Source organism: Anolis sagrei, chromosome 2 (genome assembly GCF_037176765.1).
Source record: "Anolis sagrei isolate rAnoSag1 chromosome 2, rAnoSag1.mat, whole genome shotgun sequence".
NCBI lineage: Eukaryota > Metazoa > Chordata > Lepidosauria > Squamata > Dactyloidae > Anolis > Anolis sagrei.
The window spans coordinates 217,685,817-217,711,269 of record NC_090022.1 but is presented as its reverse complement, the minus strand read 5'-3'; the positions used below and the strand labels follow the sequence as shown (position 1 = coordinate 217,711,269).

Below are 25,453 nucleotides of genomic sequence, written 5' to 3'. Positions count from 1 at the left end.
GTGTGGTCTCAATTGTAACCGTAAAAAATGGGAAAGAGCCCATCCTGACCCAAATGTTTCTGAATTAATAAATGTTCTTTATCAAAGTATTATACAGATTAATGCACCACAACTTGCACAATGATTAAAATGACCCTTTGTTATGGGAAACAGAAGCACAGACCTGAAGAACTTAATTGCAAGGAGGCTCAATGTCATCTACAGCATTCTAAATGGAATCTGTTAAAGTTAAGACATTTATCTCTGTAGTTTTCCAAGTTAAAATGGTCTGGGGATGCCCTTAGTGAACTGGTGTTCTTTAAAAATCATGGATATGGCAGCTAGGTACAACTCTAATCCTTTTAAAAGACACACACACACACACACACACACACTTAAAGCAAATGTTACTTATCTGCTTTAAACATGTAATAACAACAATCAGTCGAATAACACCTTTATTATTATTATAATATATTATAAGTGGGACATTATTAGCATGAGCTTCCGGGTTCTCCAAACCTTGTCATCAGGCATGATGGTATAAAATTACGGGAAGAAATTTGGCACTGTGCATTGCTCGTTCTGTGTCCAATTGAGAGATAATGTTGTTAACATAAATTTAACATATAATAATTAATGAAGATCATTAGGCCAAACACACAGATGCAGAAGAGATTGGATAGCAAAGCATATATAGCTATGCCTCAATTCAGAATTTGTTGCATGGAGGGTATATTGAGATTCTATGGAATCTGTGCTGACATATACTTGAAGGGAGTCTGGGCTATATATTTTGTAAAATAAACCAGAATGACCAAGGATTCCCTTTAGTTTCTACATTCTAAAGTGTCTAAACTATAGGTCTCATCTAGCAAAGTCTACACATTCTCTTTCCATCTTTCTCTCTTGTACTAGAACCCTTAGAAGTCTGTTATGACAAGTTTGCTAGGTCCATATTGTACTGATATTACAGATTTGGATGATCTGCCTTTTTAAAATGATTCCTGAAGATGTGAACACACCATGTGTAACTGTGCAACCTTCATCTTGCTCTGCTTCTACTCCTCTCCTCTGACTTGTGTATGCTGGCTATACTGAAGTAATGGGGATGATTGAGAGATAGGTTAACACATTTTGGAATGGTAGCATGCTTCTTACAACCTTGGAAAAGGCAGTGATACATTTGATCTTGAAAAAGACCTTTGTATGGGAACTCTGATGTGAGAAGATGACACCTGGACATTCAAGAAAGTGCTCTAGTTCGCAGAAATGGCTCCAGTGGTGATTGCCAGCTCAAGATGTGATGGAGGTGGGTGGCAGTGGATTTTTTCCCCAAGACAAGGGCAGAATGAGGGAATCAACCATACCAACCACTAGAAGACTAAATGGAAGATGGGGGGAAAAGATACTAGTATTCAAGGAGGTACCAACAAGAATTTTATGTACAAGAGATACTATGGAGGTACCAACAAGAATTTTATGTACAAGAGATACTATGGAGTCTTGATGGACACCTTGAAATAGAAGAGGGCCTCATATAGATGGGAGCATTTGGAAGGACTGAAATTTACCTTTGAAATAAAAGGATTCTAAGTATATTTGGTGCTAAAAGCGAGGTACTTTATGAAAAAGTACACAAAGGTTTGACATAAGAAGATTCAATAGTTAAATAACCGAAAGAAAGAAAGGATGGATTTATACTGGCCTGCTATGCTTGGATCTATTTGGCTTGGTATAGGCCATAACATCCCTGGGATGGACTACACAGGCACCTTCCTGGCCACTGCAGCAGCAGGAAGGAGGCCCAACCGCCCAGAAGTTCTAATTTATTTATTTACTTTGCTTGTATACCGCAATTTCTCAGCCTTGTAGGCGACTCAACGCAGTTTACAACAAGAGCAAAAGTCAATCCAACAGCATACAAAATTTAAAAACCATTAACAGCAAATATACAAAATGACACATCAATAACAACACATTAACGTCTCGTAACTAGAATAGTGATCCAATTCATCTTCCATAATTCCGTTTCCTATATTCATCGTGTACATTGCATTGTTTAACCGAACGCCTGTTCGAACAGCCAGGTTTTTAGTTTTCTTCGAAACACCATTAACGAAGGGGCTGATATAATGTCCATGGGAAGGGCGTTCCTGTTTGAACTTACCCTCCTGTTTGAACTTTAAAAAATACCTTAGAGAAAAAAAATTGTTGGAATTGCTTTATAACAAAAGGCAAATTACCAAAGATATGTTTTGAGTTAATAGACAACTTGGGGATAGTTGATTAATGGAGATACAGAAATAGAATACAAAAGAATGTACTTTACTGTATTTTACCGATTTTAAGGCACACTTTTTTCCTATTTAAGGGGCTTCAAAATGGGGCTTCTTGTGAAATATGATATTTTCCTGAAACACAGATCTTGTTCAAGTACTTTAAATTATTTCAGTTTCAAAATCTTTGGCCATCAGGGCAAAGAAGTTTGAGATATTACCAAATTTCAGATCATAATTCTATGTTCTTGCTGGTAAAAAAGATTAGCAGAATGTTTCAGATGGAGATTAAATAAATCAATTTTCGAAATGAAAGAATTATAAAGGAACACTGGGAAAATGAGCAATTTGGGGGGGAGGAGAATTGAGGGGGGGGGGGGGACAAAGGAACTGATATTATAATAATATGGGAAGTGAGTAAGGCATTCATAGAAGGATTTTTTTTCAATGTAGCAGTGACCTTAAAAAAGAGGCTAGAAAAGAGTCAACTGATTTTGGATGAGATTCCCCCCCTTCAAAAATTACTTTAAACATTATTGTAAAGTCTATAATTGATAGATTAAAGATTTAAAGAGGGACTTAATGCTAATGTAGACAAGATGGATAAAATGTTTTAAAAATGCAAAACAAAAGTGTTATGAATTTCCTAACAAACCTGGAGAACTACTAGCATTTAAACTCAAAAAGAAAGAGAAAAATGATTGTGAAAATGCAAGCAGGTAATGCTGTGATTAGAGAGAACACAATTTTATTCTTCTCTATATAAATGACAAAACGTTCCAAGGGATAAATTAGAAAAATATATGGCTAAACAGAATCTACTCAAGATCGCAAAAGAATACAAATGATCTATAAATGTACCATTATGGTAAGAGAAATTTGTGATGCCATAAACAAAACTGCTACAGGGAAACCGGCAAGGCCATATGGGTTACCTGCAATATACTATAAATGCCTTGAAGAAGACCTTCTAATACCATTGCAACAGATAATGAATTCAATTCTACAAATCAGAAGGATTCCTGACAGTTGGAAAGAAATATCCAGGTATTATAATGACAAACTCAAATTGCATGCTATATCAATTATGTTGCAAAATGAAATTAAGAGGGACATGCAGAGATTGCAGAGTTTAAACTTGTTTCTGTTGAGGAGAATCTTATCAATAGAAATTAGTTGCTCCTCTTTCATATAACACTGATTATTGCAAAATATATAATTTTTAAAATAATGGTAGAAGGCTTTATTGAATTTTATTTGGCAAATATGGATTTATGAGTCTCAACATAAGCTTTTTATGACAAAGAAACAATGGTTAGGTATCAAGGTATGTTGAAGAATGACCAATATTATAATATGAAAACAAAAATACAGCTTGTGTAATGACCTTAAAGAGAATTTGCACTTAATTATGCAACATTGATGTATAAAGTAACATCAGATGCATGTCGGAAATGGGATAAGCAAAAAGGATCTTTCTATTGTATGTGGTGAACTTGTGAAAGCTAAACCTACTGGATCCAAACATATATTAAAGATCAACATCCAATTACAACTTGAACTTTTTGTTTTGAAACTGATCAATTAGAAAAGAGACAGGAACAAATACTTTATGACTTGACAACAGCTGCAAAAATATCATATATGCAGCAATGGAAGAATTATCATTGGCCAACAACATTTTGGTGCCCCAAATATTAGACCTGTTTCTGGATATATGACCGGCTGCTTCCTAAAATGGCACCAGTTTTCCCCTGTCAGCGCTTGTTTTTGAGATACAGGATATATGCGTTTGAGTAATTTAGTGCAATCTGGTAATGGAACATAGGAATGGAACAATGGATGACGAACCTGGACTACGCTTGGATGATGAGAAGATTGGGTACGGTTGTTTTTTGTAATAATTGTGCATTGTAATTGCTTATTGGTAATTTATGGATAATGTGTTAAGTCAATTGTTATATGTTGTATGGAACCACTGCTGTTTCTACTGTTTTTACTGTTTGTGAACCGCTGTGAGTTGCCTTCGGGCTTGAGATACAGCAGTATATAAGCAAAGTAAATAAATAAATAAATATGCCATATACCTGCCATTATCTGCTCACCCATAGAAAATCATTATAACTACTTCTAAGAAGCTAGAGCTGATGAAATCTATCCAATGCAAATTTCTGAATCAGCACCCCAAATAGCCCCAGGAACTAGTTTATAAACTAAGATACCAAGAAAACATGTGTTGTTGGGCTGTATCATTTATTACCTATGTTTTAAAGACTGGTTAATACAATCACATGGTTTAGTGGAAATGAATAAATTGTCTATTTTGATTAAAGAAAAACCATTAACTATGTTTTTTAAAGATCAGAAATCTCTGATTTTTTTGAAAAAAGATGGCGATTGTTGGTTTTATTAATATGCATTAAATGCATAAATGAAATGTAACTAATAGATAAAGCAGAGAAAGGTGGATGTTTAAGAATTAAAACACATCCATCGAACAGGTAGTAGGGAACCATCTTTTTCATTTTCTATTTTGTTAGTTGTCATTTTTTGTTATGTATTTATGTAATTTAGATTTGTGTGTAGGTATGTAGTAAGATTTATTTCTGAGTTCCTTTTTGCTTCTCTTCAGTATCTATTTGGTAGTTTCATATGTGTTGCTTTTTTCCGTAGCTCATTTTTATGTATGTTTTATTCATTTTTTCTTAATGTAGAATTTATTGAGTAAAAATGCTCCATAAACAAAGGCCTCTTTGCTGCCACTACAAAGGTACACCCCAGGGAACACATTCAAAACAATTTTCCAGGTAATACAGAACTAGTGTTCTCGAGATTCACTTTTCACATTATTGTGTCCATAGGTATGAATTCAATTCTACAATTTGAGAACCAGAATATTAAAATTTGCACAGGAGATTAAAAAAAAATCCACTGATTCAAAAATTTGTTCTTGTGCTCTACTGAATTTAGCATTTGTTTTGCATTACACAAAACCTATTCTTCAGCCAAAACTGTAATTCTGAATTATATAGAGCTTATCAGTTATGGCTGTTGATTTCCATGTGTGTTTTGTAATGAATCCATACCGCGTTTAGCCAGTTGGCAGAAATGGATAAATTGGCACATGCTTGGGGGGAGGGAATCAAACTACAGAAAGATTGGGAATTATTTCTAAATTTTATTTAAAAAGAAAAAAGGTAGACGATTATGGACAGAGAGCTTGGAATAGGTTTGAACCAGGAAAAAAATTACCTCAAAAATTATCTAGAAACAACAATTAGCTCAAGGGTCCAATCTCAAGTTGTAATCTTTGAAGACATCCATCATACATGTTAAAAGTAACAATGTCTCCTACCCATGAAACGAGGAGTCCACAGAGAAGACCAAGGAGGAGGAAAGAAAGAAAGAGGGGAAGTAATTGTATTGCATTGTATCTTGATTAAATTACGCAATATCAGCAATGCAATTGTGGAAAAAATAATTTAAAATGAAAAAAGAAAAGAAATATATGGTTCAGCACAATAAATAGCTACTGTACTGTTCATGCTAAAACCTGGAGTAGATATACTATTCCTCTGATATGTAAATCACCAATCATCAGTGGAGTTTACTCAGTTCACCACTCTACCATAAATAATTATGAATAAGCTGACCTCATCTACACATAAAGGGCAGGTTATGTGTAGATAAGGTGGATTTTGATATGACATGTAGGTAAGTTTGAGGGTCATTCTGCAGAGAAAGAAAAGCCACCTCAGGGGGCTATCTGCACCTGATTATCACCACCATTATTTTCCTACGTAAGCATTCAAAGAGGCTAGAAGCGGCATTGTGGTGGAAAACATAGAGGTGGGTCAATGCCTCTTTTATGTTTCCTTGGATAGGGATGAGAGACAGGACATTCTCGGTGATTGCCCCCCGGCTATGGAACTCCCTTCCTGATGAGATCAGGTCGGCCCCCTCCCTCCTGTCCTTTAGAAGGATGGTAAAAACTTGGTTGTGGGACCAAGCTTACGGAACAGAGCAATAAAACAGCAATAGGAAAGATTACCAGGCCAATTAGATTTGACGCAGATGACTAGGACAGTTTTAAATGGTGTATTTTAATATTGAGATAAATATTTTTAATGTTTATGTATGCGTATATGAATTTGTGTCCCGGCATTGAATGTTTGCTGCATATATGCTGTGCTCCGCCCTAAGTCCCCTTCGGGGTGAGAAGGATGGAATATAAATGTTTTAAATAAATAATAAATAAATTGGATAGAGCCCTCATCATTTGCCCAGGTTAGAGCTTTTACACCCAGCATTCCTGTTTTACCCACCTTCTGAGCTATAGTATATATATAAAAAAATCTCTCTAAAAATCTCCAGCAAATCTCCAGTGTGAGTGAAAGATTTAATTGATAAGGCCCATCTGTGGAGGGAAGATCCATTGTTCCTGCCTTTTCAAAGACTCAAGCCCCCGCTTGCTGGGACTCAATAGATTCTGTCTGCTAGTGCCATGAATCCCAGCTGTGGGGTCCACCAGGGCTGAGAGAGTCAATGCCATCTGCTAGGAGAAGAAGAGCAGATTTTGCTACTGCTGCTGTTCTATTGGCTGGGCTTTATTTCTCTGGCTGAAAAGAGAGTTTATTTTTATTCTGTTTAAATTGTGTTGTGTACTGCTACGTGTATGAAAACTCCTATTATTTCATTTGAGTGGATGCCAATTGTTCTCAGATTGATGTGCAGTTGGCAGTGTGAGGGACTGGTTGGAGGACTACATTGAGCCACCTAGCTACAAGGCAGCAACCTAGCATGAATAGGGTTCTGATGGACTAACCAGCTGATTGCCTGATTGCCTGAGAACCACATCCACTGAGTGGTGGGGTGTGTTAAGTATTGTTTTGCTTAGTTATTGTCTTGTGGTAAAAACAGCATATTGGGTGGATACTGGTCACTCTGGGTATATTACACCATCTGATTGTGAGAGAGTCAACTGAAGGATTGGGTAGCAGTGAGAGGGCTAGCCAGAACCATCTAGTTGACTACAAGGCTGTCCCCTGGTGGGAGTAGGGCATTGCTGGACCAGCTAATCGGCCTGGTCGATAGGGAACACACCCATTGATGATTGTTGTATTAATATGTTATAATTTGTCTTTTGTGTTTTTATTTTATATTTTGGTTGTCTCTTTGACCCTCTATTGTTTATTTTTAATTCAATGTATTCAAAAAGTAGGGCGGCAATACAAGTCATACAGGACAGAGGGAGATATGGTGATGGCAGTATCACATGCCCTCATAGAGTAAGAAGGGAAAGGTGTTTAATGCCGATTTCACCTTCCAGTCATCTGGGGAACTTGGAGAGTGATCCAGACCAACCACAAAACCTTGCCTTGCTCATAATCAATGGCAGGTCAGTGAAAAATAAGACTCATCTATGAGCTCCTCAAAGATTAGGGAACTGACCTGGCATGCTTCACTAATACTTGACTGGGAGGTGATAATGCTCCAACCCAGGCCCAGGCCTTCCCAGTCAGGTACTGCATCAGTGAGCAGGTGAGGGAAAGTGGACAGGGGTTGGGTGGATGGAGTAACTCTAGTCTATAAAGACCATCTTAACTTGACCAAATTATCTGTTAGGGAGCTGAATCACATTGAATGTGTATACCTGAGTCTGAAAACCAGTGATACACTGGGAATTCTGTTAGTGTGCCGCCCACTCGACTGCCTAAAAGACTCCTTGCGCCAAGCTCACGGAACTGGTCTTGGAGCTGTTCCGTGACACCAAGACTTTCACTTCTGGGTGATTTCAGCATACCAATGTCTATACTTTTATGTGAGTATGTAGAGTAATAAAAGAAATTAACCTTAAATGAAGAATCTTTTAAAAATGTAATTACCTTAAAATATCATATATAAGGAAATAGTAGATGATACCAGATTAACCAGATTAATTTGGAAACTAGCTAAATGTGTTAAGCACTCAACACATTATTGTGATTTTTTTCAAATATGGAAAACATTTCTCTCCTTGTGTTATGCTTAATTCTAGAAGATAGAAGATGAGAGTCTGAGAGAAGAAACATGTTCTAATTAGAAGTATTTTTGCATAGAAGAAGCAGGTAAAGAGACTGAGAGTGAGGTCAAATGTTAAACTGCAGAGCAAATTGCAATTTAGCATTTGATTCAGCTTTAGCAAACACCCTTTTAATGAACCAGACCTTTACTAGAGTTCATATCAATGGTGATTATACTTTTGCTGACAACTCATTTCACCTTCTGCATTATCCTTACAATCGGCAAGAATAAAATATTAATGCCAACAAAGATCAGTCACTTTGTGTGCCTCATTGTAACTTAATGTCTTTTAATTTAACTAATTGGCTTTTTGTTTCTAGCCCCAGAGGCCACCTCCAATACAAAAATGATAAGGTATCCAAAAGAGAAAGAAAACACAAACTTGCTGATATTAATTAGACACAATAATTAAGACTGCTTTTAACACAAACATTTTTGCAATGGGAAAGAAAACTAAAGCAAATATATGATACCTCATCTAATTCCATCTCATCTGGGCTCTCTCGTGGTTTCATGAATTTCCCATCAGACTTCTTTATCAAAGGCACAATTACTATATAGTAACCTCTGCAAAGGAAACAAAAGACATCAATGAGATATACATAAAGAGAATGATGTGTTGGTATGGATTCGATTTAAAACTTCATCCTACAGGCAATAATCTCTAAGCAAATGGTTCAGAAACCAGCCCTGAAATTAATTTTAAGGAATCTTAAATCTCCAAATGATGTCAGTTCAGAATTCTAGCCTATCCAGTGAATTCCCAGTGGCCAACTGCAACTCAAGGAGGCATAAAATCAGAATGTATGGGAAATTATCAAAGATACATTCATTAAATATAAACATATTTATATGAAAAAGTGTGTAATAATACTTTTAGAGTACAACTTGCACACTTAAGAGTGGCTACTAATAAATCAAACCAACCAACCAGAAACAAAAGATATTCTGAAAGTACTATTTGTTTTTTCAAATATAACTAGATGACAGAGAGTAATTAAATTAAAATAAATACATAAATAGATAATAAAATAGATAAAACCCCTCAAAATAACAAAAATACACAAAAAAATCTTTAACTGAAATGGGCCAATATAAATGTTACTACCTTCCTCCAGGAATTGTTTCAGTAGGGATGGATTATGGGAAGGGAGCATCTTCAGAAATACTATTTTCTGTGGATAAAAAGCTGTTTCATATGCAAAACTACTGTTATTCAGCACATTCCATGCAAAATTTTCTGAGCAACACTTCACATGTGATCTTCACTTAAAAACAGTATTTTCTGAACAGGAAACAGCTTTTTGTGCATAAAAAATAATATTTCTGCATAGCAATATTATTTCCTGTGCAGATAATACAAGGAAGAGAAATGTCTGTAGGATATGATGCAATGTGCATTACAACAGGAGATCTCTTTTACCATTTATTTATTTACTTTGTTTTACATCCTACCCTCCCTCCCTCATTGAGGGACTCAGAGTGGCTAACATACAGCAACAATTCAAGGCCATTACACATAAATACATATTAATAAAACATATCAAAATTTATACACGAATCTAAGTACAACAATATGAAATAAAACATTACTAAAGGCAGAGAGATCCTAAGGTTTTCTATCTAGCTCACATGTTAACTTCTCTTTGTAGTTAGAATTATTCAAGTTATGTATGACCCTAAAGTTTATTGCAATATTACCACAGAGAAACAAAAATTGGTTTAACTATTTTTATTTTTGGCTACAGTTTTATCTTTACAAAATAAAAGGAAAAGGTGCTGCTAATTTTTAAAAAATAAAAGAAAAAGGTGCTGCTAAATTGGATCATCGAGGAGAGTATTACCTCCTGCATCCTGGCTAATGACTATACTTCTAAGTGTGATATACTTCTTAAAAGGCAGGTATGGATGGTGGGAGAGACAGTGAAACCTGCAATTTAAGATCATTCTTCTTTTGGGTTGCTGTGAGTTTCTGGGCTGTATGGCCATGTTCCACAAGCATTCTCTCCTAACGTTTTGCCCGCATCTGTGGCAGGCATCCTCAGAGGTTATGAGGTCTGCTGGAAACTAGGCAAGTGGGGTTTATGTATCTGTGGACTGTTCAGGGTGAGAGAAAGAATTATTGTCTGTCTGAAGCAGGTGTGAATGTTGCAACTAGCCACCTTGATTAGCATTTAATGGCCTTGCAGTTCAAGCTGCAAGGACATCAAGGTGGCCAACTGCAACATTTACACTTCTTCTCATTTCTTCACTGGGAGTTTTGCCTTTACATTCCTGCAAGAAAATGTGACTTCTCCAAAGTCATCCAGTGGGTTTCCATGACCAAGTGGGGATTTATATCTTGGTCTCCAGAGTCATAACCCCATGCTCAAATCACTATACTATGCTGGCTATACAGTAAAGGTAAAGGTTTCCCCTTGACATAAAGTCTAGTCGTGTCCAACTGGGGTGGTGGTGCTCATCTCCATTTCTAAGCTGAAGAACCGGCGTTGTCCGTAGATGCCATGTGGCCAGCATGACTGCATGGAGCTATATAGCACATATGAATAAAATGTTAAAATTAATTTAGGATTTTTGTGTAGGTTATCTGGAATAGAATAAATGTGTGAGGTTAGGGAAAAGGGTCTACTATCATTGTCCATTGTCGGTGGCGCAGTGGGTTAAAGCACTGTGCTGCTGAGCTTGTTGATCGAAAGGTCGCAGGTTTGATTCCGGGGAGCGGCGTGAGCTTCCGCTGTCAGCCCTAGCTTCTGCCAACCTAGCAGTTCGAAAACATGCAAATGTGAGTAGATCAATAGGTACCGCTCCGGCGGGAAGGTAACGGCGCTCCATGCAGTCATGTCGGCCACATGACCTTGGAGGTGTCTACGGACAACACTGGCTCTTCGGCTTAGAAATGGAGATAAGCATACCCCAGAGTCAGACATGACTGGACTTAATGTCAGGGGACTACCTTTACCTTTACCATCATTGTCCATGCCCACAGAGAATTTGAAGGATTCCTGAAAATTGCAAGTGGCTTCTTGTTGCCCTACTCTTAATGTAGAGAAATTAAGATTGGTATTAAAGGGGGACTCCATTTTAACCAATTATCCCTATGTAGTTGAATGAGATAGCAGAATGTCAGGATTTGGGCATAGGACAGGCAATGCTTCATGGGTCCATAGGGGTAATGTCACTGAACTGGGACACATTTAGCATCCCTTGACCCACAACCTGATGTACAGTAGATATAACCACTATTAAAACATATATTGATAACTAAAACACAGTTTAAAAGAGCTCTTTAAAAAGTTTTAAAAACAGCCTAAGCAGATGTGCCTCATTTTAAGATGTAGAAGTTAATACAACTAGTAAAGTATTCACTGCCTGCGAGGAATTCAAAAAGGTTGGAACCAGTTTGACCTCTCTCGGGAGGGAGTTTCACAGTTGCGGTAATTTTATAGAGAATGCTCTGTCACGTGTGTCAACTAGTCTACACTCATGAGGTGGGAGGATATGTAACAGGGCTTCTTTTGATGATATCAGACTTTGGGCAAATTTTAAAATTTCAAATAACAATGTTAAATTTAAACATTTTATTCTAAAGAATACACACAATACATTTTTCCAGTAATAAAAGATAATGTAACCATTTTGTACATAGAAAAACTAAAATAATGCTCCTATTGTAACTAAAAACAAACATTGCTCCCTGCTCTTCCACTCTTCACATCCACACAGATTTATCACATTCACACATTCAAAATGACATTTGCAGAATGTCCTCGCAAAATGTCATTGCTGAAGGGACAAGGGCTTGCTCTTCTGTGTGAAAATATCAAATCATCAGTGCAGAAAGATGTCTGCCAAATGCTCATGGCAAATTGGTTTAAAAAATAAATTCTTAAGAGTTTAGCCTTAAGAGTTGACTGTGAAAACAAACAATTAGGCTCCAGAGTATAATCAAAGTTAAGGATCTAAGTTGTAGCAGGGTATCTTGATGCTAGTTGGGCAAGAGAGAGGGTCCAAATTCTATTTCTAAAATCAAAGCAATTAATTTGTCCAGAAAAGGCTGATCAAAATGATCAAAGGTCTGGAAGTCAAGTCCTATGAGGTGCGGCTTGGGAAGTTAGGCATGTTTAGTTTGAGGAAAAGAAAGGTGAAGGGACATGACAGCCACGTTTAAATATTTGAAAAGTTGTCACATTGAGGGGAGGGGAGCAGGTTTGTTTTCTATTGCTTTGGAGACTAGGACACAGAGCAATGGATGCAAAATTGCAGGAAAAGATATCTCACCTAAACATTAGGGAGAACTTCCTGATGATAAGAGCTGTTTGACAGTGGAATAGGATCCTTCAAAGTGTGGAGAAGTTTCTTTCTCTGGAAGCTTTTAAACAAGGGGTTGGATGGTTATCAGTTGTGAGTGATTTGATTGTGTTTTCCTGCATGGCAGGGGGTTGGACTGCATGGCTCTTAGGATCTCTTCCAATTCTATAATCAAGCCAGCCACAAGATCATTTAATGCATGGATGCAAGCTTAATGCATTAATACAAATGTTTGCATTTTGCTATATCACACTGTAACCTGAGATATAATATTTATAGTGTCTAAATATTTACAAGGTATTTCACATGTGACAGGATAAGTAGTATGATTTGCATTAGTGTAAATAGTTCAGCCAGCCAGATATGAGTTGATGTCATAATTGGGTTACATTGGTATTTATTTAATTTTTTTTTAAAAAATCTAAGAATAAAATGACCATTTATTGTTATTATACAAGATAAACACAAACAAAACTTTTAAAAAGAAATAAAAAGGTTAAGGTTTTCCCCTGACATTAAGTCCAGTCATGCCCGACTCTGGGGGTTGGTGCTCATCTCCATTTCTAAGCCGAAGAGCTGGCGTTATCTGTAGACACCTCCAAGGTCATGTGGCTAGCATGACTGCATGGAGCGCCTTTAAAAGTAAAAGGTCTTGCGGTATGTTTCTTCAACAAACTTCTCCCATATATTGGGGTTGGAGAACATTAGTAAACTTATTGCAGCTTGAATATTCTTATCTAGAATGCTTGTGGCCAGAATTGGTTTTGATTTTTGATTATTATTTTTTTGGTGGGGCAGATTTTGGAACACCTTTATTTGCATACACATACATAATGAGATAAGTTGGAAATCAGATCAAATCTCAAAACAAAATTCATTTATGTTTCATATATATCATATACACATAGCCTGAAAGTAATTTTATAGAATATCTTAAACAATTTTGTTCCATTGTTCATTGAACCAGACAAAATCAAAGGTGTTGTTATCTCAGTCACACATGTGGACAATTTTTGAGGATTTTTTTTTTGTTTGGATTTTGGAATTCCAGATAAGGGATACTCAATCTGTAATGGGAGTAAAATACAAATTTTCACCGAATCTGAATTTCACCAAATGAAATTTCTGTTCATTTCTGGGGAAAAAAAATCTACAATGTAAACATCTTTTCAACCTGTATAAATAAATCCAATTCAGACTGAGATTCATAAACCCAATCCTGTTAGGGGTTTAATCTGATACAAACACATCTCAAAAGATTGCAACCCCTTTGCCACTTTGTGCCAAGATCAAGGGCCCTATTCCTATCATTTAGGTTCTGAAAAAGGGAGCATCTAAGTGTAGTTACAACATAATGCAATGCTTTTTAAACATCAAACCTCGCTTCCTGAGATATTGCCTTCTTGATCGCCTGCTTTTTCTCAGTCGAAATGGATGTTTAGAGTAATTAAAAAATTACTTTACATCTTCCTGTTCTTATACCAAGTTTTTGGTGAGCTACTTCAGTCATAACTCCAACATCTCTCCCTCTTCTCTACATGGGCTAGTGTTACTGTTTTTCTACCTTTCTATGTGGAGTCTTGCTTATCCAACCTTTGCTCATCCAACATTCTGTATTATCCAATGCAGTCTGCCTCCCACATGGATCCACAGCTGTTTCAATACATTGCAATGTTTTGGTGCTAAATTCGTAAATACAGTAATTATTACATAACTTTACCATTTATTGAACTGATTTTTCTGTCAATTTGTTGTAAAACATGATACTTTGTTTCTTAATTTGTAAGCAACAATTTGATGTTTAATAGGCTTTTCCTTAATCCCTCCTTATTATCCAACATTTGAGCTTATCCCACGTTCTGCCAGCCTGTTTATGTTGGATTCTATTGTAATCGCTTTTCTCCACAAGCCTTTCCATTGCTTTACATATTAATACTTCCTTCCTACCGCTTCCAAATCATGGATCTACTCAGTTAAGGCAATGGTTTTATTTTTCATACTTCCACTAAGTTCATACTAAAGATTGACCATGTATATCTTCATATCTTCAATCATGAGAAAGTTCATTCGGGAAAAAATGAGCGCTTTCATTTAAGGAATGTCACCAAGTTGCAACCTCACAATATTTTAACTACCTGTTCATTTTCCTTCATTCCCTTTGGCACACACATGGGAATCTTACAGGCAGCAAAAATCACTGCAACCCAAGCAATAACACTTATTGATTTTGCTGTGTTTCATGCTTTCTTAGCAACTCTTTATTGTCCATCGTTTTGAATCCCTATTGGCACTATGCTGTCAGCTCTTTAGTACTATCTTTGTTGTTTAACCTGCACAGAGCCATTTAAGAAGCCTTGTAAACCATGTTCCAGAACTGCGAACAGAAGCTGTCAAATCCATTGGTTACAGAATCCTCTTTTAGTGTTGAATCACAACTTGCTTTTTTTTATTTGTTGAAAATAAGAATCCATTTCTAAACAGTGTCCATGATATGTGTTTTTTAAAAAAATAGAGAACATATTAAACTAGTTATTCTATTAAAACAAATACAATGATCCTGAACCATGGCATACAGTTGACCTTATTTTTAGCTTTGCCATATGCTGTTGTAACCAACTACATGCAGTCCTAGACTTACAAACACCTGACTTACAAACGACTCATAGTTTCAAAGGTGTGTGAGACAAGAGGAAGTGTGGAGAAATCTGCCCCTAGGAAGGGAAATTCACTCCTGAAAGAGTTTTCATGGGGAAAAGATGTCTCCATTGAAGTTTTATCACAAATCCTTGTTTCTACAACAAGCCAAAATGTTCAAAATCCAATTATTACAGGCACAGACAGCAAAAAAAAAAAAAAAAAAAAAAAAAAAATTCCACAGGAATGTTAATCCTTTCCCTATGCTATCCAAAGCATGTGTGTGTGTGTGTCTCGAGTCAAACTTAAAAATGTACCTGTTCTGACTTATATACAAATTCAACTTAAGAACAAACCTGCAGAACCAATCTTGTTGGCAACTTGGGGATAATAAAGTACATGACTTCAGTAGGGCATGGATCTTCTTTAGAATGACAATTCCTATAGAATTTCTACATAAGTGAGCAGAAGGACATAGGCAAAATCAAGGGCCCTTCCAGACAGGCCCTATATCCCAGGATCCAATTCCAAGTTTTCTGCTTTAAACTGGATTATATGAGTCCCCACTGCCAGATAATCTGGGATAAACAGGAAACCTGGGATCAGATCCTGGTATATAGGGCCTGTCTGGAAGGGCCCCAAGAGAAGGAGATGCAGGATAGGAAAGTGTGGAACACAGTTGGGTGCATTCCCATTGTGTTGGATGACCAAACGCTAAAACCAAGTGTTAAAACATTTGATAAAGGTAGGGAAAGTTTGTAGAATCTTGTTTTCATAATCCATAAAGGATTAGATTTTTTTCTGTCCTTGTCTCAAATGTTCAAATCCTTCCAAATTTTCAACCTATTTTATAAATATTTGCAGGCATATTAATAAAAGGGCAGGTTAAGGACTGGTCTATCTCCCATCAATTGTCATGTTTGTGTGGATATCAAGGGTTTGGGAGAATTAAGTAATTACAGAACCTTTTGTTCCAAAAGTGTCTGATGCAACTGAGTTTTCTACCATAGGTGAATATTATCTGATATAAGGGCCAGCACCACATGTGGTCAGATTTTGTAGAGGTTGGGATATCTGCTGCCAAGTTGGATATGATCAAATGCAGAGAACCAAATGACTTTGAATCCTTCAAGTGGTAATTCAAACTGTATAAATCTCTCTCTCTCTCTCTCTCTCTCTCTCTCTCTCTCTCTATACACACACACACATACATATATAATGAGACCTATTTACTTTGAAACTCTAGAGTAAAGTGAATATGAGAATGGTAATTCCCTGACTGCAAAAATTCCATTTTACAAAGATTATTCAATGTAATATGAAATTTGAATGATATTTTAGGTACTAATTGAAATCTCTGTATCAGCATAAAATAATGAATGGTTGCATACAATATTGCAAACAGTAAAAAAAATTTAATGGGAGATAGTATATATGTAGAAAAGGAGGATAATATGCAAATAGATAATCACCAGAGACTCATCTTAATTGCAAAAATAATAATAAATGACTTGAACATCTCACTGGCAACAAGTAAATGACAGAATAATCACATGAGATCAACAGCACACAGAACAAACTCTAGCATCCAACTGGTGCTTTAATCCTTGCAGCATTTGTGTTACAAGATCATATACAATAAAGCAGCAGCTGCCCAAAATATATTTTTAATACTACATAGATCTACACAAACAGTATATAGGTCAAACTGAACTTTAAGAAAATAGGTTTAAGGAAATAAATTTTGTCAAAAAGCAAATATATGTACATACAAGTGTGTGGCGGAAGAGGGATCATTTCAACTTGTTTTGAATATTGTTTCCCAGGTGCATTGAAATGAAACAGAACAATTATGCAGGAGACTGAGGAAGCAGGATAAGAATTCCTCATGGTCTGAGCAGGTAATAAATATTATTTTCCCATTACAAGGGTAGAAAAAGCTTGATACATGTACCCTAGACACAGGAGAACGTGCTTTACTACATACCAGACCATTAAACTTGGCCATATTCTGAATGACATCTGTCCAATAAAGAATTAACCCTTTCTGGGAAGAGGGCTATCTCTGATCAGAATGAAGATTTGATTTGTCTCATAGATTTTTTTTTTTGTGTCAGGAGCAACTGTTCCTGTTGTGAGAGAATTGGCCATCTGCAAGGACGTTGCCCAGGGGACGCCTGGATGATTTTTGATGTTTTATCATCCTTGTGGGAGGCTTCTGAGGAGCTGGAGCCAATAGAGGGAGCTCATCCGCCTCTCCCCGGATTCGAACCTGCAACCCGTCGGTCTTCAGTCCTGCCGGCACAGTGCTTTAACCCACTGCGCCACCGGGGGCTCCTTGTCTCATAGATACAAATAGCACATATAGAGCAGGACTTTTTAATTTTTTTCCATTTGTAACCTTTTTCCACCCGAGAATGTTTTATGTGAGTCCAGGTATATAAAATAGGTATAAAAATCAAACATTCACTGAAAATAAAATCAGCATTTGCAAGTCCTGTTAAACAGGATGGTTTTCCTTTTGGCGAAGCACAGTTGAAGCATTTTCTGCAGAGTCCACTATAAACACTGCACTGCTTCTAGCATATTTGTGTAAATGGGTAGCATTTACACAAACCTTTTACAGTTGCCATTTTTGTGACTTCAACACTTTATTTATTTATTTATTGTATCAGGAGTGAACCAAACAGTTGTATTGTATTTTTTTAAATAGAAACAAAAACAAAAAAACCAAAAAAACCCCACAAAGTTGCAAACTTGGCATTCTATTAACTGACCTAAGAGTACCCCATTTGAGGTTGGGACCAACAATTTAAGAAGCAGTGAGCTAGAGCACATGATAACACTCACTCCCATCCCAAAGATGAACATATTGAACTTAAAATCATGGAAGAGGACACAAGGGCCATCTAGCGCAACCTTTGCCATGAGTGAATATTCAATCATAGTATTCCTGACAAATAGGTATCCAGTATCTGTTTTAAACCCTTCAAAGGATAAGACCACCACATTCCAAGGCAATGTTTTCTACTGTCAAATAGCTCTTGCAATCAGGAAGCTTTTCCTAATGTTCAGGTGGAAACCTTTTCCCCCACAGTTTGAATCCATAACTTTGTGTCTCCTAATTCTGGAGCAGAAAAACAACAACAACCCCCCCCCCCCCCCAACATAGTCCATCTTCAGCATGGCACTCTTTCAAAGAATTAAGCATGTCACTTCTTAACCTTCCATTCTCCAGGCAGAATATATCCAGTTCCCTAAGCTGCCCATCATATAACATGGTTTCTAGGCCTTTTACTTTCATTTTCCTATGGACACATCCCAGCTTGTCAATATATTCCAGTGCTCAGAAGTGGACACAGTATTTCAGGTGAAGTATGACCAAAGATCCTATACTCCTGTTGATGTAGTCTAGAATTGTATTGACTTTTTTTAGCTGCTTCATCACACTGTTGACTCATGGTTCAGATTATGGTCTGTTAAGCCTCCTAGATCCCTTTCACATATACTGTTATCAAGCCAGATATCATCAGTCCTATATTGGTGCATTTCATTTTTTTCTGCTTTGGTATAGTACTTTACATTTCTCCCTGTTGAAATTAATTTTGTTAAGGTAAGAATGATCAGTAGTGAGCCCATTAATTCCACATACAAAGTCCTCTCTCTCATCTTTAATTTGATTGATGGGGAGCTGACCATTACACAATCGTTATAAGATCAAGGCCATGTTCAATTCTGAGATCCCATGTAAATTCTTTAGCATATATTTGAGCTACACTAAATAGGTATATAATTTTGGCTCCTGTTTATGATGTGTCTGAATGATTTTGTATCTTCTATCCCAAAATATCTGAATTACCAAAAATAAAATCATTCCTGCTTCTCAGGTTAATTTAAATTATATAAGTATTTTCTTAAATGAAAGCTATCTCTATTTGGTTGTCTGTTTTGTTTAAGCCTAAAACTAATTAAGATGGCTGTCATCAGTAAACAGTTAGCATTTCTAGAGCACAGATCAGAGATGAAGCTAGAAAAAGAGGAACATGTGCACCAAACCAAAATGATCCTGATGTTTATGTAGTACAATATTTCATTTTTTAAAACACATTATTGTTTTCTCCCAGCACTTTGACTCCTGAAGATAAGGTTGCCTGATGGGAAACTAATGAAAATCAATGTATTGTCAAAGGCTTTCATGGCTGGAATCACTGGGTTGCTGTGAGTTTTTAAGGGGCTATATGGCCATGTTCCAGCAGCATTATCTCCTAATGTTTCACCTGCATCTGTGGCTGGCATCTTCAGAGATTCTGTTGGCAGTGAGGCAAGTGGAGTGTATACCTGTGGAAGGTCCAGGGTGGGAAAAAGAACCCTTACCTGTTTAAAGCAATTGTGAATGTTGCAGTTAGCAAGCTTGAATTAGTATTTGAGTAGCCATGAAGTTTGCAATTCAATCAGTGAGTTTGGGAGGTATACAGCTCGAAAAAAATCACAGCAACCTAATGAAAATCAATTTCTGAAATGCTGCGTAAGTCCAGTAGAATAGGGAAGAGGAGCATGGCTTGAGGGAAACCTTGGATTTTTCAATAAAGAATTTGGATGTAAACCTGAATGTAGGTAAAATTAAAACAAAAAGAACTGGAAGCTGTCAGTGCTTCCAGAGACCTGCAATCCTTATGAATGAGTCCTAAGTTATTAGCATTTGGAGGTTCAAATGAACCTTCACGTGCTGATAGTACCATACATTGTATTTCAGGGATGGGAAAACTACGTTTGGGCTGCTTTGGACCTCACCTTTGAAGCCTCCTTATCAATTTATCAATGTGCTCTGGGCCCCTCAAATTTTTTTTTCATGTAAAAATTGTCCAAAAATATAAATCAAAGTCCTGCCAAATCTATATAACTTTTCCATCCCTCTGTGAGGTTGTGTCTCCTCTCAAATAACTTCTATCCATGTGTCTCATTCAAGAAGGTGAAAAGAAGTGAGACAATGTGACTTAGAAGTAGAAACAGAGAGAAAACAAGGAATTTTGTTGTCTTTTGGTTGTGGCCCATAGGATTGTAGATGCAAAATTGCCCACACATATTCTCTTTTAATATAGCATTTGATTTAGGAGCTGCCCATAGAACTTATATTAAAAGTTGTCTATATACACAAATATTTTACCAATTTGTTGTTCTCCAGATGTATTGGACTACAACTCCCATCACTCCTGGCCAGTAAGGTGAATTAGCTCAAAAGGACACGCTATAGTAATCTTGCATCAGGTATGTCTATGCCCAGATAGCACATATTTGTAAGGCTATCTAGAAGCTTGATATGTACCATTTAGAGTACTGTTATGGAGGAAAAGCAGAAGATAAACCTAGTAGATAGCTTACAAAATAGCAAATGTTTCGATAATTTGTATTGAAATTATTATAAGCTAATTGCAGTACATAATAATAATAGTAGTAGTAGTAATAATAATAATAATAATAATAATAATAATAATAATAATATGAAGTATAATAATACGAAATCCAGCATATATATGTCTCGTTTGCTGTGTCATACTATGTTTTTGTGTCAGTATAATGATAATAATAAAGCTTTATTTATATCCCACCCTATCTCTGTGTGGGGACTCAGGGCAGTTTACAACAAGTTGCGGAAGACAATGCCGTACAATACTAAACAAAGAACGAACTAACCAAAACATACCCAAATCACACATCAGTTTTAACTCTACTTATAACCTTCAAATATAAACTCATATGGTGTTGTAACACTTAGTCCATCCGTTATTAAAGTGCCTCAACTATCAGTGAGTTATACATTATAACTTACTTTATGGATTTGTTTGCAGGTACTTCCGGTAGTTTCACTGTTATCATCCCATCAAGATTGGTCTTATCAATGAAGAGGGGTTGGGTACGCAGAACATCTGGTGCCGTTTTTGCTGTTACCCGGTGTTGAAGACCTCCAGCACTATTCCCTCTATTGGTTAGCACAAATGAATAAGATGTCTCAGGCTTCAAGTTGGTGATAAGTTTCTGAGTGGCTCGACCATCCACTTCAACTGCCATTTTTCCATCATCATAAAGGATCTAAGGAGCGGGGATTCATTTTATTATTTTTCAAAGCAAAATATGAGTAGTTAAGGAAATAGTACAGGAAAAACTTCTATTATCTAGGGTTCAATTAATGGTATGTTCGTGATAGCAATTCACCTAAAACCAGTATTAGATCATGAAAATTATTGCTAAGAACATGAAGAGAGAAACACAAGGAGATACTCCTGGATTATCTGAAGAATCCTAATATGTAATATCCTATCCATTTTCGATAGTAGTCATAAGATTATTTTGAAAAGAAAGGCAAGAAAGTGTCTGTGTCTGAATCTGGTGGAGAATGTCATGCAAATAAATTTTGCATCCATTTTCTCCATATTAATCAGAGGGTTTTTTTCACATCTTGTCCCAATGTGCATAGCATCTAAAACCCAGGAGGGTATTTTAACATGAATGAGGGAGAAAATACCCTATATATATATATATATATATATATATATATATATATATATCCCTTTTGTCACACATAATCAAAATTGCTTAATCTGATAGGGTCAGCCACCTGTAGGTATCCGATACTTAAATGGCAACAGTTGTAGCTTTCCTGATGTGTTGTACACATTCTTCTGTGTAATTGGTATATAACTTCTACTGCAGTTTTAAATAACTGTCTTTAAAACTGTCATATACTGTTTTTAAAAAGGAATGTCACTTAATGCTTACTTTGAATGCTTTTTAAAAACTGATTTGCTCATTTTCATAATTTTTCCTTTTTTCAAACTTGTCATTGATATAGTTTATGGGCATCTAATAATTTAATTTCATTTAACATTTAATCTGACAGCGCTGTGGACACAATTAAATAATTAACACCTGGCTCACATGCTACAAGTGAAGATTTGTGGTCAATATTTTGCTCAAGACACATTATTGTCATACAAAAAAACTCCATGTTTCTAAACAGTCATACTTTTTGCACATAACCATGGCCATCTGGACATGTTTTTTTTTCTCAGTAAAATGTGTTACTAGAAAAATAATCGTATCATTTTTAGTCAAAAGACCCATAAAATTTCTCTGTAGAATAATTTCTTTGAACATTTGGGCATTTGAAAATATCAGTTAAAACTACAAGTACGTTATTTTCTTGACCGGGTTTTGAGAGGCAGGGAGATAATGATAAACATCCCTTCATTTCTATAGGGCATCTGTTAACAGAGGTGAATGGGCATTAAAATTGTTATCTGCTCCCTTAATCCCATGCATTTGTATTATCACGAATTTACTATATATTTGGTTGTCCATAATAAAGAGCCAGTGTTGCATACAATTTCTCTACATGGATTAGAACAGGACTGGGCAATTTGAGCAGGTCTGGGAGCTTATACCACTCCAGCCCAGAGTTGTACGATGGGACATATCTCCTTCAAAAATATACCATCAGCCACAGCAAAACCAACAGAAAAAAGGGAAACACCCCTCTTTCACCATTAAAGGAAGACCCTTAGCAATGCTTTCTAGAAATGTGTTGTCTTCATGAATTGGAATATTTTGAATATTTCTGTTTGGATGAGCAGGATTCAGGGGAATGTAAGGGAGTTGTATGTTGGCTGTGGACCATGTGTTTCCTATCTATGTGGTTGAGGAAATGATGCCCAGTACATTGTTTTGTGGGTCAGATATATCCTGAGGAACATCAGATACGTATTCTTTTTCTTTTTTAAAGAAATTTTTTTAAAATAAACACTGATGAATGAATAATGACTACATAATATGGGATGAGCAACTGCAGAGTTATGATACTTCATTAGATTCCCAGGAATCCTGGAGGGTTGTCCCCAACAAAATTTACAAAAATGTTTGTTGGTCTCAAATACCTCTCTACTGTCTTCTAGACTAGGGCTTTTTAAATTGTGGGACCCGATATCAAATGGGGTCTCCTTAGTCCAATGTTGGGAGTCAAGAAAAAAATTGACAACACTAAAAGATTTCTGGATGCCACATATTTACACAAATCTGTTAGCAACCATGTGCAGTGCTTACAGAGAACTCTGCAGAAAATGCTTCAGCTGGACCTACACAGAAAGGAAAATCTGCCTGTTTAGCAAGATTTGTAAACGCTGATTTATTATCAGTAAATGTTTGCTTTCTTTACCTATTTTGTAAACCTACATGCCCAGGATCATATAAAATGTGTTAGTTGGAAAGGGGTTGCGAACTGAAAAAAATGTAAGAAGCCATCTGCTAAAGCAATAATTCTCAACCTGTGGGTCCCCAGATGTTTTAGCCGTCAACTCCCAGAAATCCCAACAGCTGGTAAACTGGCTGGGATTTCTGGGAGTTGAAGGCCAAAACACCTTCAGGTTGAGAACCACTGGAAGTTTCTGTCACATTTTGGCCCTCTGAACCATTTTAAGCCTAGTAAAGAGTATTACTTTTCAAATAGCCAATGATCCAGTTCCAGTTAAGATCAAATTCATATAGAAGTCATTGATTGAACACTGGAGGGGAAACATTCTGAGTCTGATTTTAAGTATATTTCCACCATATGTAAAATATATTGAAATATAATGTTAAAATAGTAAGTATAAAAGACATTATGGGACATGAGGTTGAATCAGTAATTGCCATTTTTGGCTTTAGTGGGGAAATCTGTTAAGCAAAATGAAAAACATGTTATCTGGAAATTTCATGTTTGCTACTTGAATCTTAGTAATGAGAATGAATGAGGCATTTTCAAAGGAAATCAGGCTCGGTTTGCAACTCATTCATACAGAGCCTATGAAATTCAATAAGACCCTTTTTATAGCACGATACTAAGAATGCACTGCCTGGAACACCACACTGTTGACACTCCTACAAAATAATAGAAAGTTTTGGGATGAGAGTTTTGAGGAAGGTAGTCTACCATATCCAAAGCCCTTTTTCCAGTCGGAAAAATATGTGGAGTCAGATTTCTCCTCTTTTCTTTTGTTGCATCTGTTGCTTTTCCACTTCCATTGGTTATAATATTAGCAAAAATAGCTATAACAGCCTCAGGTAAAGGCTTGATATAGGCTTTGTTCAAGGAATGAGGGCCCTTAGATATGGCAGTATAAAAATGCACAATAATGTTATCCTTGAAGCTAAGCCGAATGCTCCCAACTTTAGTCACAACAAGCTGATATTAGTGCAATGCCCTCATAGTAAACTGTGGGCCCTGTAACAGATATGCACTCCAAACTGAGAGTTACTTAATCAAAATCCAACTTGAAATATTACCTGAAAAACAAAAATTATGGATGGGAGGAAATGTCAATAGTTTTTTTCTCTTTTTTTAACTTTTAATTTATTATTTATTTACAATATTTATACCCTGCTCTTCTCACCTTGAAGGGGACTCAGAGCGGCTTACAGATTATGGCAAAATTCAATGCCTCATTATACATAAAAATAATAAATATAACATATCAAATTGTAAAACAGTTAAAACATATAAATGCAATAAAAAAGATTAAGGGAGCTAACAACATATAAAACAATGAAAATAATTAAGAGATGCCAAAAAACTAATTTCTCCTTCAATAGGTTTTAAGCTATGATTTTAAGGGAAACTAAAGAAGTGAACAAGACACTTCCATTTATAACAATCACAAGAGCAAAAACAAAGAAGGGAAATTGTATTTTTCACCCTCTTTTGTTTAATCTAATTTAAGTACCACTGAACTGTAAAGGAAGAAAGGGTTGACATCATCTGTAATATTTAATATCAGTCAAAAACCTGGAAGGCTGCCACCATGCTAATATTAAGGTGGAAAGTTCACATTGCCAGAAAACCAAACATAACAGCAAGATTTAACATTTCTAAGTAAGCTTTAAAAGTGTAGTGGATTTTTAAAAAACCCTGTGTTTAGTAAACTGCTTAACCAGGACATTCGTCCATCACGAGTTCTACCCTTCAAATCTTGCAGATAACAAAACAACTTACTTTGAAAGGCAGGGCAGAGTTGTAATTCTCTGGTATCTCCCAAGAGAGCAATACTGATGTCTTCATCACTGCTTTAACATGAAAATTTTTTGCAAACACTGCTGGAAAAGGGAAAGCAATGTATTTAAAGTACAACTTGACCCTTGGGGTCCTGTCCCAATTATACCACTAA

At 36.2% G+C, this 25,453-nt stretch overlaps 1 protein-coding gene across 48 annotated transcripts in view; it reads right to left on the bottom strand.

Annotated features, from left to right (window-relative positions):
• The window catches only part of PTPRD (protein tyrosine phosphatase receptor type D), a 1,485,253-nt gene that overhangs the window by 136,508 nt on the left and 1,323,292 nt on the right, over positions 1-25,453 (bottom strand). For 25 of the 48 annotated variants that reach the window (XM_060762309.2, XM_060762310.2, XM_060762317.2 and 22 more), the window contains 3 exons: positions 25,282-25,382; positions 21,091-21,350; positions 8,795-8,888 (listed from right to left, as the gene is read on the bottom strand). In XM_060762309.2, coding sequence (XP_060618292.2) covers positions 8,795-8,888; positions 21,091-21,350; positions 25,282-25,382 — 455 coding nt within the window. The remainder of the gene's footprint in view (positions 1-8,794; positions 8,889-21,090; positions 21,351-25,281; positions 25,383-25,453) is intronic. The other 23 variants (XM_060762315.2, XM_060762318.2, XM_060762322.2 and 20 more) reach the window with 1 other exon arrangement.